Source organism: Phascolarctos cinereus, unplaced genomic scaffold (assembly GCF_003287225.1).
Source record: "Phascolarctos cinereus isolate Bilbo 61053 unplaced genomic scaffold, phaCin_HiC Scaffold_9;HRSCAF=440, whole genome shotgun sequence".
In the NCBI taxonomy this organism is placed as follows: Eukaryota; Metazoa; Chordata; class Mammalia; order Diprotodontia; family Phascolarctidae; genus Phascolarctos; species Phascolarctos cinereus.
The window spans coordinates 214,063,374-214,077,615 of record NW_027556402.1 but is presented as its reverse complement, the minus strand read 5'-3'; the positions used below and the strand labels follow the sequence as shown (position 1 = coordinate 214,077,615).

The 14,242-nt window shown below is 47.0% G+C and overlaps 1 protein-coding gene across 3 annotated transcripts in view; it reads right to left on the bottom strand.

Annotated features, from left to right (window-relative positions):
- Nucleotides 1–122: 122 nt before the first annotated feature.
- The window catches only part of AMPD3 (adenosine monophosphate deaminase 3), a 71,369-nt gene continuing 57,249 nt past the window's right edge, over nt 123–14,242 (bottom strand). For all 3 annotated transcript variants that reach the window (XM_021001963.2, XM_021001961.2, XM_021001959.2), the window contains exons 9-15: nt 13,059–13,222; nt 11,478–11,604; nt 10,317–10,480; nt 8,318–8,438; nt 6,387–6,560; nt 4,946–5,056; nt 123–3,619 (exon numbers count right to left, since the gene is read on the bottom strand). In XM_021001963.2, coding sequence (XP_020857622.1) covers nt 3,443–3,619; nt 4,946–5,056; nt 6,387–6,560; nt 8,318–8,438; nt 10,317–10,480; nt 11,478–11,604; nt 13,059–13,222 — 1,038 coding nt within the window. In that variant the 3' untranslated portion in view covers nt 123–3,442. The remainder of the gene's footprint in view (nt 3,620–4,945; nt 5,057–6,386; nt 6,561–8,317; nt 8,439–10,316; nt 10,481–11,477; nt 11,605–13,058; nt 13,223–14,242) is intronic.

Genomic DNA, 14,242 nt, shown 5'->3' with positions numbered 1-14,242 from the left:
CAGGCAGGATCCCGCTGGAGGCCCTCTCCTGGTTTTTAGAGTATAACTCTTCCCCTGTTAACAGCACTTGCCCTGGGTGTTTCTAGAAAGGAAAAACAAAAACAGCAAAGAACCAGATTCCGTGTAGTTAATATTCTTTTTAATGTAGTTACCACTGCCTTTAAAACACTGTTCAAATAGAGTGGATTGCTGACATTATCTAATTACACTCAATTATGTCCATGAAATGAGTAAAAAAGATGAAGATGATTTTACTCAAGCAGCAAGAAGTCAAAGACCAGACCAGTCCAGAAGAACGTGCCTTACCTCTGGAGAAAACTGAATGGGGATAGAAAGGAATACACTTTTTTCTCGGCAGTACATGGCACACACACAAAAATTGACCATGTACTAGGGCATAAAAACCTCACAGTCCAATGCAGAAAGGCAGAAATATTAAATGCATCCTTTTCAGATCGTGACGCAATAAAAATTATATGAAATAAAGAGCCATGGAAAGATAGACTAAAAAATAATTGGAAACTAAATAATCTAATCCTAAAAAATGATTGGGTCAAACAACAAATCATGGAAACAATCAATAATTTCATTCAAGAGAATGACAATAATGAGACAACATACCAAAACCTATGGGATGCAGTGAAAGCAGTTCTTAGGGGAAGCTTTATATCTGTAAATGCTTACATAAATAAAATAGAAAAAGAGGAGATTAATGAATTGGGCATACAACTAAAAAAAACTAGAAAAAGAACAACTTAAAAATTCTCAACTAAACACCAAATTAGAAATTTTTCCTGAAAACCAAAGGAAAAATTAATAAAATTGAAATTAAGAAAACTATTGAACTAATAAAACTAAGAGCTGGTTTTATGAAAAAACCAATAAAATAGATAAACCTTTGGTTAATTTAATTTAAAAAAAGAAAGAAGAAAACCAAATTACTAGTATCAAGAATGAAAAGGGTGAAACTACCACCAAGGAAGAGGAAATTAAAACAATAATTAGGAATTATTTTGCCCAACTATATGCCAACAAATTTGACAATCTTAGTGAAATGGATACATGTTTACAAAAATATAAATTGCCCAAATTAACTGAAGAGGAAGTAAAATACTTAACCCCATCTCAGAAGAACGTGCCTTGCTGCTGTATCTCCAAGAGCAGAAGGTAAAAGGCAGAAAGAACGGTGGGTGACTCAGGAGGCTGTGAATTGTGTTCATAAGGCAATAATTTGTAGCAAAAAGGCAAGCTACTAAGTTAAGTAAAGTTACTAAGAAAGTAACTAAGGCTGGTTAGGTTGAGGGAGAGAAGATAAACCTCCAGAGCTGTCTTTGAGAAGGCCACACCTTGGAAAAGCAGCATATTCTTTTGCTACCAACCCAGCAGACAGACTTGGCAGTCACCAGAACAAAAACCGGTAAATGCCACTGGACAGAAAGAAACACACTGGCACCAAGAACATTCAGGAGTGAAGAAGGGCTGTGTAAATCTAGAACAGCCCCTGCCCAGCAAACAAATCTGCAAATGAAAAGAGTCCACCCCAGGCATGTTTGAGCAAAGCACAGAAGAAAGGAAGAGAAAGCAGCTAGCCACTCCCAGCAGAGGCACTCTGGGTATTCTGTGTGCAGCCCTGTGACCCTGGTGAAAAACCAGACACTGGGGATTGCCTTTGGCTACTGGTGAAAACCCAGAAGGCCACTGCCAGTGGGCCCTGTCCTCTGACCCTGCTTGCAGCAGATATCTTCCAAGGTTAGGAAGATATACACCTGCTGCATTCCATTAATTTAGGGTAATGCTTCCCCTAGTCTTCCCTTCTCCACCCCCCCACACACTTTCTTAAGAAGAAAATAAGGGAGCTCTAACAATGTTGACATCTGAAAACATGTTCACATGATTGAGCAATTGTCTCAACAAACTTTAATTCCATTTCTTTTAAACAGGGTGCCTCTAAACATCTAAAATCACACTGTACAATAGTTATATACATTAGTGCAAATGAATACAATTGGGGCTTTTCTAAGAAAGTTACATGCCAAAGTGGGCAAGGAGTTTTGACTCAAAAAATTATTTTGTTGCAAAAACCAACAGCCCCCATATTTCTGTGGCTAGAGAAAGTAACAAGAAGGATCTGAAGTCTATTAACCATTTTTGCACACAAGCATAGGTTCCACTAAATCTGTAACAGCTTCTCTGGGTCTGTGTGTGCCTACAGAAATACATGGGAGCTTACTAGTAAGCTCCAGCAGCTTTCTAGTTACCATATGCACATGACATTCAAACATTGGCAGGGAATAAATTGGGAGAGTTTAAATTCAGATCTCTATTCTAAGAATCACTTTACTATCTTTTACTAGTCCACTTAATTGTCCCTCCTTGTCTAATCACTGAGGTCACCAGCTGAAGATCTCTGGTTATGTGGAAGGGAAATATTTCCTATGTTGTTTAGGGAGATGATAAACCCAGGTCTTCATTCTTTAAAAAGAGGGGGAAAAAAAAGACCGAGGATCCTGGTTATTTCTGAGATATGAATTACAGAAAACAAAAGTAATACTGGAGAGTGGGGCGGTATGTCATAGAGGAAGGTCCCAATGCTGACTTACAAGCACTCGCTGCGTGACTTTGGCCAGGCCACTGCCTCTCCCTGACCTCCCAGGTTCCCTTTAGCTCCAGGGTTAGGTCCCTGTACCTCCCTTTGTTTTCCTAAGTGGGACCAAGCTTTCTGTTTCAAGCCTCTCAGAGACTTCGGTGAAAAGGGGCTTTCAGAAAGCAAGCCCACATAATTCATGGAGGCAGTATGGTGTCCTGCAAGGACTGTTTTGTTGACTGGGCTCCATGTTGTGACCTTCGGCAAGTCCTTACCTCTTCTAGTCCTCAGCTTCCTCATCTGTCAGATGAGAGGGTTGGACTAGATCATCCCTACAGCACATTCCTGTTCTATTCTGTGATCCTGTGCATGAATGCTTATAATGGTGAAGGAAATCTGAACAAAAGTGATTAGTAAAAATACTTTTTAAAAAAGAAAGCAAAACTTAGTCAAAACTTACTGGCTGTATCTTATTCCACCCGCCATTTAGGGCCAGAGAGCTGATTGGCAATACAGTATGGCCTCTGACAGTGGAAAGTACAATCCCTTTCATGCAAGTACTGGCAGTCTTCTTAGAAGGGTCTGGAAAACTAAGAAAAAAGTACAAACCAAGCCAGCTCCCCAAGGCAGTCCCCAGGCCCCACTGCACCCAGACAGTGCAATGTCTTGGCACCTTGGGTCCAGGTATGCTAGAATGAGGAGAATGGAGGTCAAAGTGAGAGGCCCCTGAGCAGCATCCTGAGCCTTCACTTCCAGGGAGGCCCTGTTTGGTCCTGAGCAGGCTCCCCTTGACCAGCATCCACCACAACAGGCAAGGTTGAGACCAGCATTTTCCAGGGGCATATCCCAACACTGAACCTACTTAAACAAAGCTGTAATCTCTTCTGATTTCATGGCATCAGACAGAAAGCTCAGCTCATTGCATAAAGTCTCATATCTAAAAGCCATCCGGATCTGGGCAACATTTGTCTTTCGAATATCGTTTCCTTCAGGTCCTTCTTTATAATAATTGGGCCCCAAAAATTTTTGCTTTTCCTGTGGACAAAGTAACACACACAGATTAAGCCCAAAGCACTTGCAAAGTCAATTCAGTGAATGTCAAGTCCCCACTACCCTATAAGACTGGGGCTGGGGATACAGAGACAAAGGCAAAACCTGCCACTAAACAGCTTAGAATCTACTTTCTTCTGTATCCTACGTGACTCAGACGTTAGTACATCCACCCTGGCATCAAAACTTAATGTAAGTTTTGTGCCATGCCCGTTCCACCTGGCATTCAGGGCCACCAGATAGCCAAATATGGTGGATACAGATACGTTCTGGAGGCAGCCTGAGCTACAGCTATTCTGATAATGATTATGATATAAACTAAACGCTAATATTTCTATCCTGTTTTAAAGTTTGCAAAGTGTTTAATATCTATTTTGTACGTATCATATCACCTTCTTTATTAGACAATACAATATGATAGATATCAAGCACCCACTATGTGCTAGGCACTGTGCTAGGCACTGGGGATACAAATAAGAAAAAGCCAATCCCTGCCCTCCAGGAGCTCATAACCTAATGGCGGAAGACACTGCACAAAAGCAAGCTGAAAAGGCTGAGGTTCTCTGGGGAAGAAGGTTCAGGGGGCACGAGGATGATGGTGTAAAACAGGAAGGTCCTTGAGGTCAGGAAGTGTCTTGCTGACATTTTGGGTCTCCCCTATCATCCATCCCAATGCCTTTTACAGAGGAGGCATTGAAAAGATTATTGTTAAAGGTAAACCTGATCTGAAGAGACCCTGGTGGCAGAGACCTCGACTGAAAAGAAACACTTCAATCTGGACACTGGGGAGTGAAGGCAGCAAGCAAAGGGCCGCTACTGCAGATGGCGTGGAGCTTCTGTGCCTTCCTGAAAAACGCTTAGATCAGACCACTCAGTCCCAGAGATCAGCAGGCTGTATTTCCCCCGCCCCCCAAGCTAGTCAAAAAGACCTGGGGGGGCCCAGGCAGCTGACCAGCTTTATGACTTAGTGGCAAAAGGACTGCATATGGGGTCAGAAATACCGGGGTCTAAATCCTGCCTGAGAAATCTAGCTATCTCAGAGCTTCAGCAAGTTCCTCATGTCTCTGAGCCCCACTTCCATCTGTAAAATGGACTGAGTATCCCAGCACCTTTTGTGAGGCTCATGAATGCAAACCACTTTGCAAGCTTGAACATGCTGTCTAAATGACAGATAGTATTATCTCCAGGCCATGGAGCACAAGCCCACGCTTCCCTCCACTGCCTGCATCCACACTGAGCATTCCAAAGGGCTGGAAACCTTCCTGTGATTTTCCCTCCCAAATCCCCTCCCAGCCGGCAGACCCCACTCACCTTGTGGGACAGCCCGCTCTGGAGCACACTGTTCCGAGCGATCTCACACAGGTCACATGTACTGAGCTTCCACACTTGGGCTGCGATTGCATATTCTTCCATGAGGGCTTCCTGTAGAAACACCCCACCAAACAATCCCCCACGAAAAATCACGTTCACTAGGCTGTGGAGCTCGTGGGAGAGCCCCAAGCCAAAACTCAAGTCAGAAACATCCTAACGGTGAGGAGAATTTGCAGGGACCCTTGAGGCTTCTGAAGAGAAACTGTGGGAAAGAAAGCCTTCTGGCTTCCAGACTCACAAAGGCCTTAATTCATGGCTTCCTGAAATTCAATCGAATCCATCAAACATTTATTAGGCTCCTGCAATATGCCAGGTGAGAAGCAGGATGGTATAGTGGATACAGAGATGGCCTGGGAATCAGGAAGAAAGACCTGAGTTCAAGTCTCATTTCTGAGACATCCTGGCTCTGTGACCCTGGGCTTGAGGCAGCTTTCTAAAGCTTTATTTAAGCTTCAGCATAGCTGAGGATCGACTTGGAGAGAGGGAGCTCTCTTGGCAACCAAACACTGCTCACTACTAAGTGTATAAAGATGCTTTTCTACTGGAGGTGTGGAAGAGAGAGGCCTTAGGTTCAGGAATCACCAGCAATATGGCTCCCTCTGTATGGGGCTTGGAATCCATTCCCAGCTGTCACAAGCAAGACAAAAATTGGCCTCCCAGATTATACCAGTGGCCTTATAATTGCCAACTCCAATGGCCTTCTCTCAATTCCGATCTTCCTTGGTCTCTCCGAAGCACTTAACAGTGTTGACCAGCCTCTCCTCCTGAATATTCTTTCTTCCTTGGGTCCTCATCCCACTAATCACTTGGTTCTAGTCCTACTATCTTGCCTCTTCTTACTTGCCTTACCATGGGTATCCCCCAAGGCCTGGCACATAGTAGGCATTTAAATGTTTGAATAATGAATAAATAGTAAAGTTCATCTTCAATAGTCTAAGCTTTACTATAGCTACTACTAGAAGGAGCGAGGACATTCTTGGGGGCCCTGTGGAGAGGGCACACGCAAGCATTTATTTAGCATCTGCTATGTGCCAGGCACTGTGCTAAGTAAGCACTTAAATATTATCTCAGTTGATCCTTAGAACAGCCCTGGGAGGTAGGGACTATCATTATTCCCATTTTACAGTTGAAGAAACAGGCTGAGAGAGGTTAAGTGATTCACCCAGGGTCACCCGGCATCAGAGGCATATCTGAACTTGGGTCTTCCTGACTCCAGGTCCAGTGCTGTCTACCCACTGTGTCACCTTATGGAGTGTGTCAATTCACTCTCACAGGCTTTCTTTCCCACAATTTCTCTTCAAGAGAATAAGCAAGAGCTGTCACTGCCTGGATCTGGGGAATCTGACCAGTGGTGAGAAGCCCCTCCCCAGTGCTCGCTCACCTTGGTATAATGGAACTGCATGGGGTCATCAGTGGAGAGGGAGACGTGGAGACCCTTGTGCAGAAACTCTCGCAATGGGTTTTTGGAATATTCTAGGAACAAGCTGTTGTTGCTGAGGGGAGACATGGCGATGGGGATCTGGGCAAGGTAATAGAGGTACTGCAAGACTGGACTCTGGGGAAAAACAGAAGAGGGATCTGTCATCATTACTCAAGGCAATTCCAGATAACAGGAAAAGAAGGATTTCGTCAGTGGAAACAAAGCCTCGGCTTGCTGTGTCTGGGCAGTGTTTGTTTTGAAAGGATGTGTGAGATCCCCGCCACGCCACAGCTTAGTGACTCCATGGGAACTGTGAGGCTCCAGCCTGGAGCCCTCCCTGCTGGTGGGTCCTCTCAGGCCCCACCCTCCAAGTGTCTGAATCTCTGGGTCAGCCTCCCTTCAACCACAGCACCTGTCGCCTGAACCAACATAAAAACTTTTTCACTTGGTTCCTGGGGATTTCCCAGCTTGCTCTGGAAGAGGCCCTTTTAACCTCTGTCCAAAGGCCACACATAAGAGGAAGCCCTCCCCAACTCCAGGCTCCCCAACGGGGGCCTTCATTGACTGCTGAGTTTTCCCAGTCCCAGCTCCAGGGGAGGAAGGGTTCAGTTCAAGGTCCCTGAAATATATCCCAGGAACACAGTCAGCCCCTGTGGCAGGATCAGCAGCCTTAGAAAGACCATCTTTCAGGGCCAGACTGGAATCGCAGGAGATTCCAGTTCTGCCATCAAGGTGAAGGATCTCACTATAGACGTCATCCCACTTAACCCCTATGAGGTCCTGGAATGCCACTGACCATTGTCACTGAAGCCTGGGTGCTTTGCACAGCTAAAGTCTGCTGAACCTCATGGAAAGTAAGCAGACTCAAGAAAAGATAAATAGGAAAAATTCAGAGAAACTTGAGGAAACTTGTATAAACTGATGCAGAGCAGTTAGTAGATCCACAACATTGTCCAGAGTGACCACAAGCAATGAAAACTCTGTGGTCGGCACAGTGACCATGCCTGACTTCAGAGGCCTTGCCACGAAGCAAGCGTCCCTCTCGGAAGAGAGGTCGTTGTCCATGAGGGTGGAATGAGGCATACATTGCAAACGTGACCTCTACATTTCTGTTTTGCTTAGTTGTGTATCTGTTACATGGGAGAGTTTGATTGGGAGTGAGAAGAGTAGTCACTGGGAAATCACAGCAATGTTTGCTTTTTTTTAATTTGTTTTTTTTTTATTGTCCAAAAAGAAAAAAATGGAAATTGTTGAGGCTGAGTTCACATGGGGCCAGACCCATGCATGGGCAAGGGGTGGGAGAAGAGTGAGAGATTTGAGTAGCATGTACAAATGGCCCATGGATCATAGGATCTTAAATTTAGAGCTGAAAGGGATGTTAAAGGTCATTGAATCCAACTCCCTCATTTTACAGATGAGGAAACTGAGGCCCAGAGAGGTTAAGGGACTTGCCTAGCAGTCATATGTTTAGTTGGTGTTTGAGGCATCAGTCAAACTCAGGTCTTCTTGATCCCACGTCCAGCAGTTTTATCCACTGTGTCATATACAGACAGACAGAGCCCCTTCCAAGGATGCCTACAACCCCTCAACATGGACCAGTTCTGTCTCAGAATCCCAACTGGAGACATTCCTCAGGTTATCAGCACTGTCTCCCAGCAGTCCCTCTGAGAGTAGCCCCCACACAGAGTATCCCCTTCTCACCAGGGTACAGGTGGGCTTTCAGGGTCTCCCAGATCTTCCCAACATCAATCCAAACTTTCCAAAGCTTCCAAGAGGAGTACAGCCAGGAGCTTCCCAAAGCACACAGCCAAGAAGCTCTAAGCAATGAAAAGGCAAGGTTGGCCTTCTCGCTGCTGATCTGCTCAACATCAGCCACGCGCACGGGTACCTACCTTCTTGAGCAGCAGTCCGTGGGAGATATTGTCGGCAGTCAGGAAGGCAGATACCAGGTGAGTGATGGAACCGGCCTCCCCGCAGTGAGGCCGGAACAAGAAGGTGCTCATTCCCCGCTCTCTGTGGGACAGAAGATGGGGCTAGTTCAGCAGGAGCTACTGAGGAGCAGATGGGCAGTGGGGCCCTTCAGCCCCAACTTTCTCAGTTACTCTCCATGTGGGAAATTGCCCTACCATCAGGAAAAGGAGGAGAGTGGGGACCAGTCACTGAATCTAGGGGGTTGGGAGGGACTCAGAGGGCATCCAGCCCACCTTATACCTGGAAACAAAGCTCCTGTGCAGTGTTCTTAACAAGTGGTCAAAAAAAAAAAAGTGGTCCAGAAGAGTACATCTCTTCCAACAATATAAGCTCCATGAGGGCAGGGGCTGTCTTTGGTTTTGTCTATATTTTGTCTGTCTAGTGCATGGCACATATTAAGGGCTCAAATTCTCGTTGCCCTGTCTGCCCTCTGTCCAGCACCCTGCGGACTAGCACTGCTGTGAGATCTATCACCAAGCCACCCCCTCTGCTGTCAGCTCCAGCTCATCTTAACTCTTCTCATCTCCGCTCAAGACCCTTCTCCTCCTGCCCCTCACCCCCAAACACTTGATCCTCTTGTGCTCTGCCTACATGCCCTCTCCTGGCTCTCTGAGGCCATCCCAGGCAATAACAAAGGGGTGAACAGCAAGGTCCTGTGTCCTCCAGGAACCCAGCTCAGGGCATCAAGAGATGTTGGCTGGCCATGCCCCAGAGGCCTGCTCTCAGCCTGTGTCATCCTTCCCCCCTGGTCTGGGAAGAGGAGGAGGTGCTGATAGACTTGTGCTTAGGTCAGACATCCCCCACCCAGTCAGGTCAAGGTGCTTCTCTTTGCCCGACTCGTCTGCAGATTTCCCACAAAGATAGAAAACCGGCCTCAAAGGTCTGTGCTTGGGCCATTTTGTTCATCAAATATGCACAGTAATTAACTCAGAGAGCTCCTGTGGGGAAAGGCTGACCAACCACTGACTTCAGAGGAGCCAGGTATAGAGAAGGGAGGGAGGAAGGGAAAAAAGGGGAAAAAATTGTTTTCATGAGGACCAGCTATGACAGAAGGAGAGAGGAAAGAAAGCATGCCCATGTCCTCCTCGTCCTTAAAAAACCCCTCTTTGATCTGTCCGTCCCTGCTAGCCGGTATCCTAGATGTCTCCTCTTTGGGAGAGCTGTCATCATTGGTGTCTCCGCTTGCTGTCCTCTGCCCCTCTTCTGAAGCCTCTGCAATCTGGTTTCCAACTCATCATTCAACTGAAAGTGCTCTCTCCTAAATTACCAAGGATTTCTTAATTGCCATGGTTAGAGGTTCAACCCAGGAGCAAGGGAAGAGCAAGGTTAGGGATTAGGACTTGGAAATAACAGAAGGCAGAGTTCTAAGTGCTTAACTGTTTAGCAGTAGGCAAAGGTGAGCAAGGGGCAGGCGTGGGTCACGGGCAGGTATGTGGAGAGACTCACATTAGGGTCTAGACCTGGGAGAGAAAGGTTAGGGTTAGCTCTGTGAGTAGGGGAGGATGGAAAGCAAACTCGTTGTGAGCAGGGACTGTTCATGAACAACACGAATCATTTTTGTCCCTGTATCCCCAGCACTTAGAATAGCGCCGGCACACAGTAGGCACTTTAATAACGCCTGTTGATTTTTGGAGGAAAATGAAGGCCGGCAAGGGGGAGAACAAGGTCAGTTAGGCCCAAGTTATGAGCAGGGGTGGGTGGAGGACAACGTTAGGGGTTAGGCCCAAGAGGGAACCAAGTCAGAGGATGGAGTTAAAGCTTAGGAAGGGAAGAAGAAAAACCAGGTCGGGGTAAGCAATTCCACTCCTGGGCCTCAGTTTCCACATGTGTAAAATGAGGGAGTTGAAGTACATGCCCTCTAGGGTCCACTTTGGCGAGGCCCTGGGCAGAGGCGGGGCAGGGGGATGCCCGGGCACCTACCTGCGGAGATTGTTGAGCACCATGATGTTGGCGTACATGTAGTACAGGTAGTAGCTGTAGGGCGGGTTCTGCTCGCTGGTCCAGATGTCTGGGTTAGGGCTCTTGTCAGAGAACATGTGGTCACTATGTTTGGACTCATCATCCACACTGTCAAAGCCTGTCACCTAGTGGGGGAAAGAATAAACACCCAACACGAAGAAGGAAGAAGGAAATCCAGGACATGTCTCAGAGTCTGGACGCCCCCGTGGCCCAGCCTCCCAATCAGCGGTTTCCTCTGCTGAGGGGTTACCCCCAGAGCCTAGGAGAAGCCCAAAAGGGCCCCCAAAGCTGCAGAGCCAGGAGCCAGTGTTTGTTGTTGGCATGGGCACTGAAGTCAAACCCCTCCACGTCGCCCTCTCTTCTTGTTGCTGTCTCTCCTGTGCCTCGCTGTCCCGCCTCTCCATCTCTGCCTCTCCGTCTCCCTCCCCTTTCTTTCCTCCCTCCTCCAGCCCACACCCTTCTTCCTATCTTCGCTTCTCTTCCTCTGTGTCCTCTCCCAAGCCCACGACGCCGGCCAGAATCCGGCTGAACCATATCTGTCGCAGCCGTATTTACTGAATGATTTTTTCTTTGCTGGCACTTAGTTTAAAGTCATTGAGTTAGCGTTTTCTGTCTCTAAGAGAGAAGAGGAACCCTGAGCTTTTTCAGGAAGAACCTCTGAGCAGACATTCTCCTGTGCATCAGTGGCCCTCTAGACGACGAAGGTCCCTATTCCTGCGTCCTACCCCCTCCTCTTTCAGGCCAGCAGCCACCTAAGAGGGTCTGCAAACAAATGGAAGCCCAGTAAACACATGTATTTCTCCCCTGTGTCCACTAGGGGGCGACCATAGCACTAGCCAATTTTTCATCTTCCAACCAAAGGGTCCAGCATGGAGCTGTTTTCTTTAGAAGAATGTGGGTCCTTCAGGGTTACCTTGGGGGCATGAACCACCCAGAATGCTGGGAGATAGCAGCAAGCCAGAGTGGGGCGGGGCTTTAAAGAGGACACTAGGGTGTGTGATAGCCATTAGCTTTATTCCTTGTTCTGGGAACTAAGTGTGGGCAAGAAGGGGAGTGACCTAGGAGGCAATGTCAGGATGAGCCATGGTCCTTAGAGCCCCACAGCAGAATGCCCTGACTTACGTATTTGAGGAAGAGGTGAAGTTCTTTGTGATCCCTGGGGTTGATCGTGGCTTCAAAAAGAGGCAAGAAGATGTTCTCCAGCATCTTCCCAAAGCTTGGAAGCAGCTTTTTGGATCTAAATATGTCACTGGGGGACAGAAAAAGACATGGACTCCGCTACCCACTGCCCTTTGCCTTCCCAGCAGTCAAGACACATCTCTGTATGTGGCGTGGGAGCCATCTCAAGGCTCATCCAACCCAAGAACGAGAATCCCTTCTAGAACATTCCCTGGCCAGTGGTGATCCTCCCCAGGAAGGGAAGCTCGTCACCACCTGAAGCAGCAGCCCCTCTCATTTCTGACCGTCTGTGATTAGTAAGAAGGTTTTCCCACCACCAACCTTAAATCTGACCCTCTACAACTTTCCATTTGTGTATCTGTATCTGCAGCACCTAGGACAGTGATGGGCATGTATTAAGCACTTAAAAATGCTTGTTGATTGATTGAAGTCTGTTAAAGAAAAATTCCTTTCTGTGTGTGGTGACCTCCCCAGGAATCAAGATGAGGAAACTCCTGGCAGCCTCATCTTCACCCACCCTGAGATTCCTCTCTTAACCTGCTACCTTGGAGAGCACTTCTGGCTTCTAACTGCCATTCACTCTCTACTCACCTTCATGGGACCTCTCCCTGCTCAACTTCCCCCTCATCTTCTCCCTGTTTCTGATCTCTAGCTGTCCCCGCCTAGATCTTCTTATCTTCTTCCCCCCATCCCTAGTTATCCTCAACTTTGCAGTCACCCTCCAATCTAGCAGCTTGACTCCCCCCAAGCCAACAGGCCTTCTCCATCGCCAAGACTACAGAAAGAACCCTAGTAGGTGGCCCCAGGTCCCAGCACATTCCTCTGCCTCCAAATCACTGACTTATCCCAGGAATCTCAATCTAGTCCTTGATGTTTAGCAATCATGAGTTGCAGGCTCCTCCCACAAGATCTTTGAGGGAAGCATCCCTAAAGAAAAATCCAAAGTGTTCCCCACCCAAGAGACACCTGCTTTCTCCGAGGAAAATCACTGGTATGGAGGAGAGAGACCTATGGTGTCATATTGGAGCCATCATATGAGTGAACAAAAAATCCAAAAAAAAGTCCACAGCACGGTAAACAAGATGATCATAGACCATAGAGTCAGAGACCTAGAGTTGGAACAGATGTTTGGGGTCATCTAGTGCAACTCACTCATTTTACAGAAGAGGCAATTGAGTTGTCCAATGTCATACAGGTAATAAAGATTTTTTAATAAGGATTTGAACCCAGGTACTCTGACTTCATAATCAGTACTCTTTCCACACTAGGGATCACCCTCATGCCAACCTTAGGTAGAGAAGAAATCTGAAGGCTGGAGCTAGAAGAATGGAGCACGCAACCAAAGCTTGGGCACAAAGAGGAAGAGCAAAATGAAAGTGAAGAATATGGTTACAGTTGAACAAGTAGAACCCTATGGTGGCAGTAAGAGGAGAGTATAGAAGGAAGGAAGGAGTAATCACAGCTAAAGGAGTAGAGTGCTAGGGTGAAAGATGGGGAAGCCCAGTGAGCAGGGCCCTCACTTACTAGATTCTGGGGACCTGGATGATCCAGCGCATATTTGGGGAGTAGACCTTGTGATTAATGAACCACCTGGCCAGGTTGAGCCATTCCAGGGGGGAGCGCCCATAGATGGAAAGGCGGGGTTCTGTGTACTGGTATTTGCTCTCTTCCAGTTCCCGAGCCACTTCCTGTGGCCAAAAAGAGTTTCTGGGTCAATTCAAGAGCATTCTTGGCTTTGAGCAGCATCTAGATGGGGCTAGGTGGATGGACTATGGTATCTATGTCATGGGATCCCTGCCCTGAGAGGAACCTGAAGAGTTCATCTCATCCAACTCCCTGCCACCCAACCATCTTAGGGGTGGTTTTTGTTGTTTGGTTGTTTCAGTCCTACATGATTCTCTATGACCCCATTTGGGGTTTTCTTGGCAAAGATATTAGTGTGGTTTGCTTCTTCCTTCTCCAGCTCATTTTACAGATGAGGAAACTGAGGCAAACAGGATTAAGTGACTTGCCCAGGGTCACGCAGCTAGTAAGTGTCTGAGGCCAGACTTGAACTCACAAAAATGAGTCTTCCTGGCTCCAGGCCCAGAGCTCTATACTGTACCAACCATCTCATCTATCTAAACTAAACTATTTATCTAAGCTTAGGTTTAGATTAGGTTAGATTCCCTTTCCTGAACTGAAAAATCACCTAATATGGAGATTCCAAAAAAACACTTTATATGGAGATTTCAAACTCTTTTAGCCATTTAATCCAACATGGGGAAGTTCTTTGTTAGAGCACACCTAAGTACTTCATGTCGTAGCTTAGCTCATCTGATCTCTTCTCAGCAATACTGCCCTTGGACTAAAGCTCCATCAAAAGCATTGCTGGGAGCCCTGAGCTGGGGCACAGCTGCAGCTTTGGGACTGGGCACAGCAATCCTTGGGGATCAGAAGAGTCTCAGGCCCAGCCACAAACTGCAGCCAGAAAGGGGAAAGAAACCCGGACTGGGAGTCACCAAGCCTGCAATCTGGTTCTGTACCTGCCATTACCAGACTTGCTGTGTGACATTGGGCAAGCCCCTTCATTTCGCTAAGCCTCCATTTCCTTAGCTGTAAAATGAGGGGTCTGAACTTGGTATCCTCCAGGATTGCTTCCAGCTCTAAATCCTGTGCTCCTATGAGGAGGTTGGACCAGATGACTCGGAAGGTCTCTTCTATCTCTG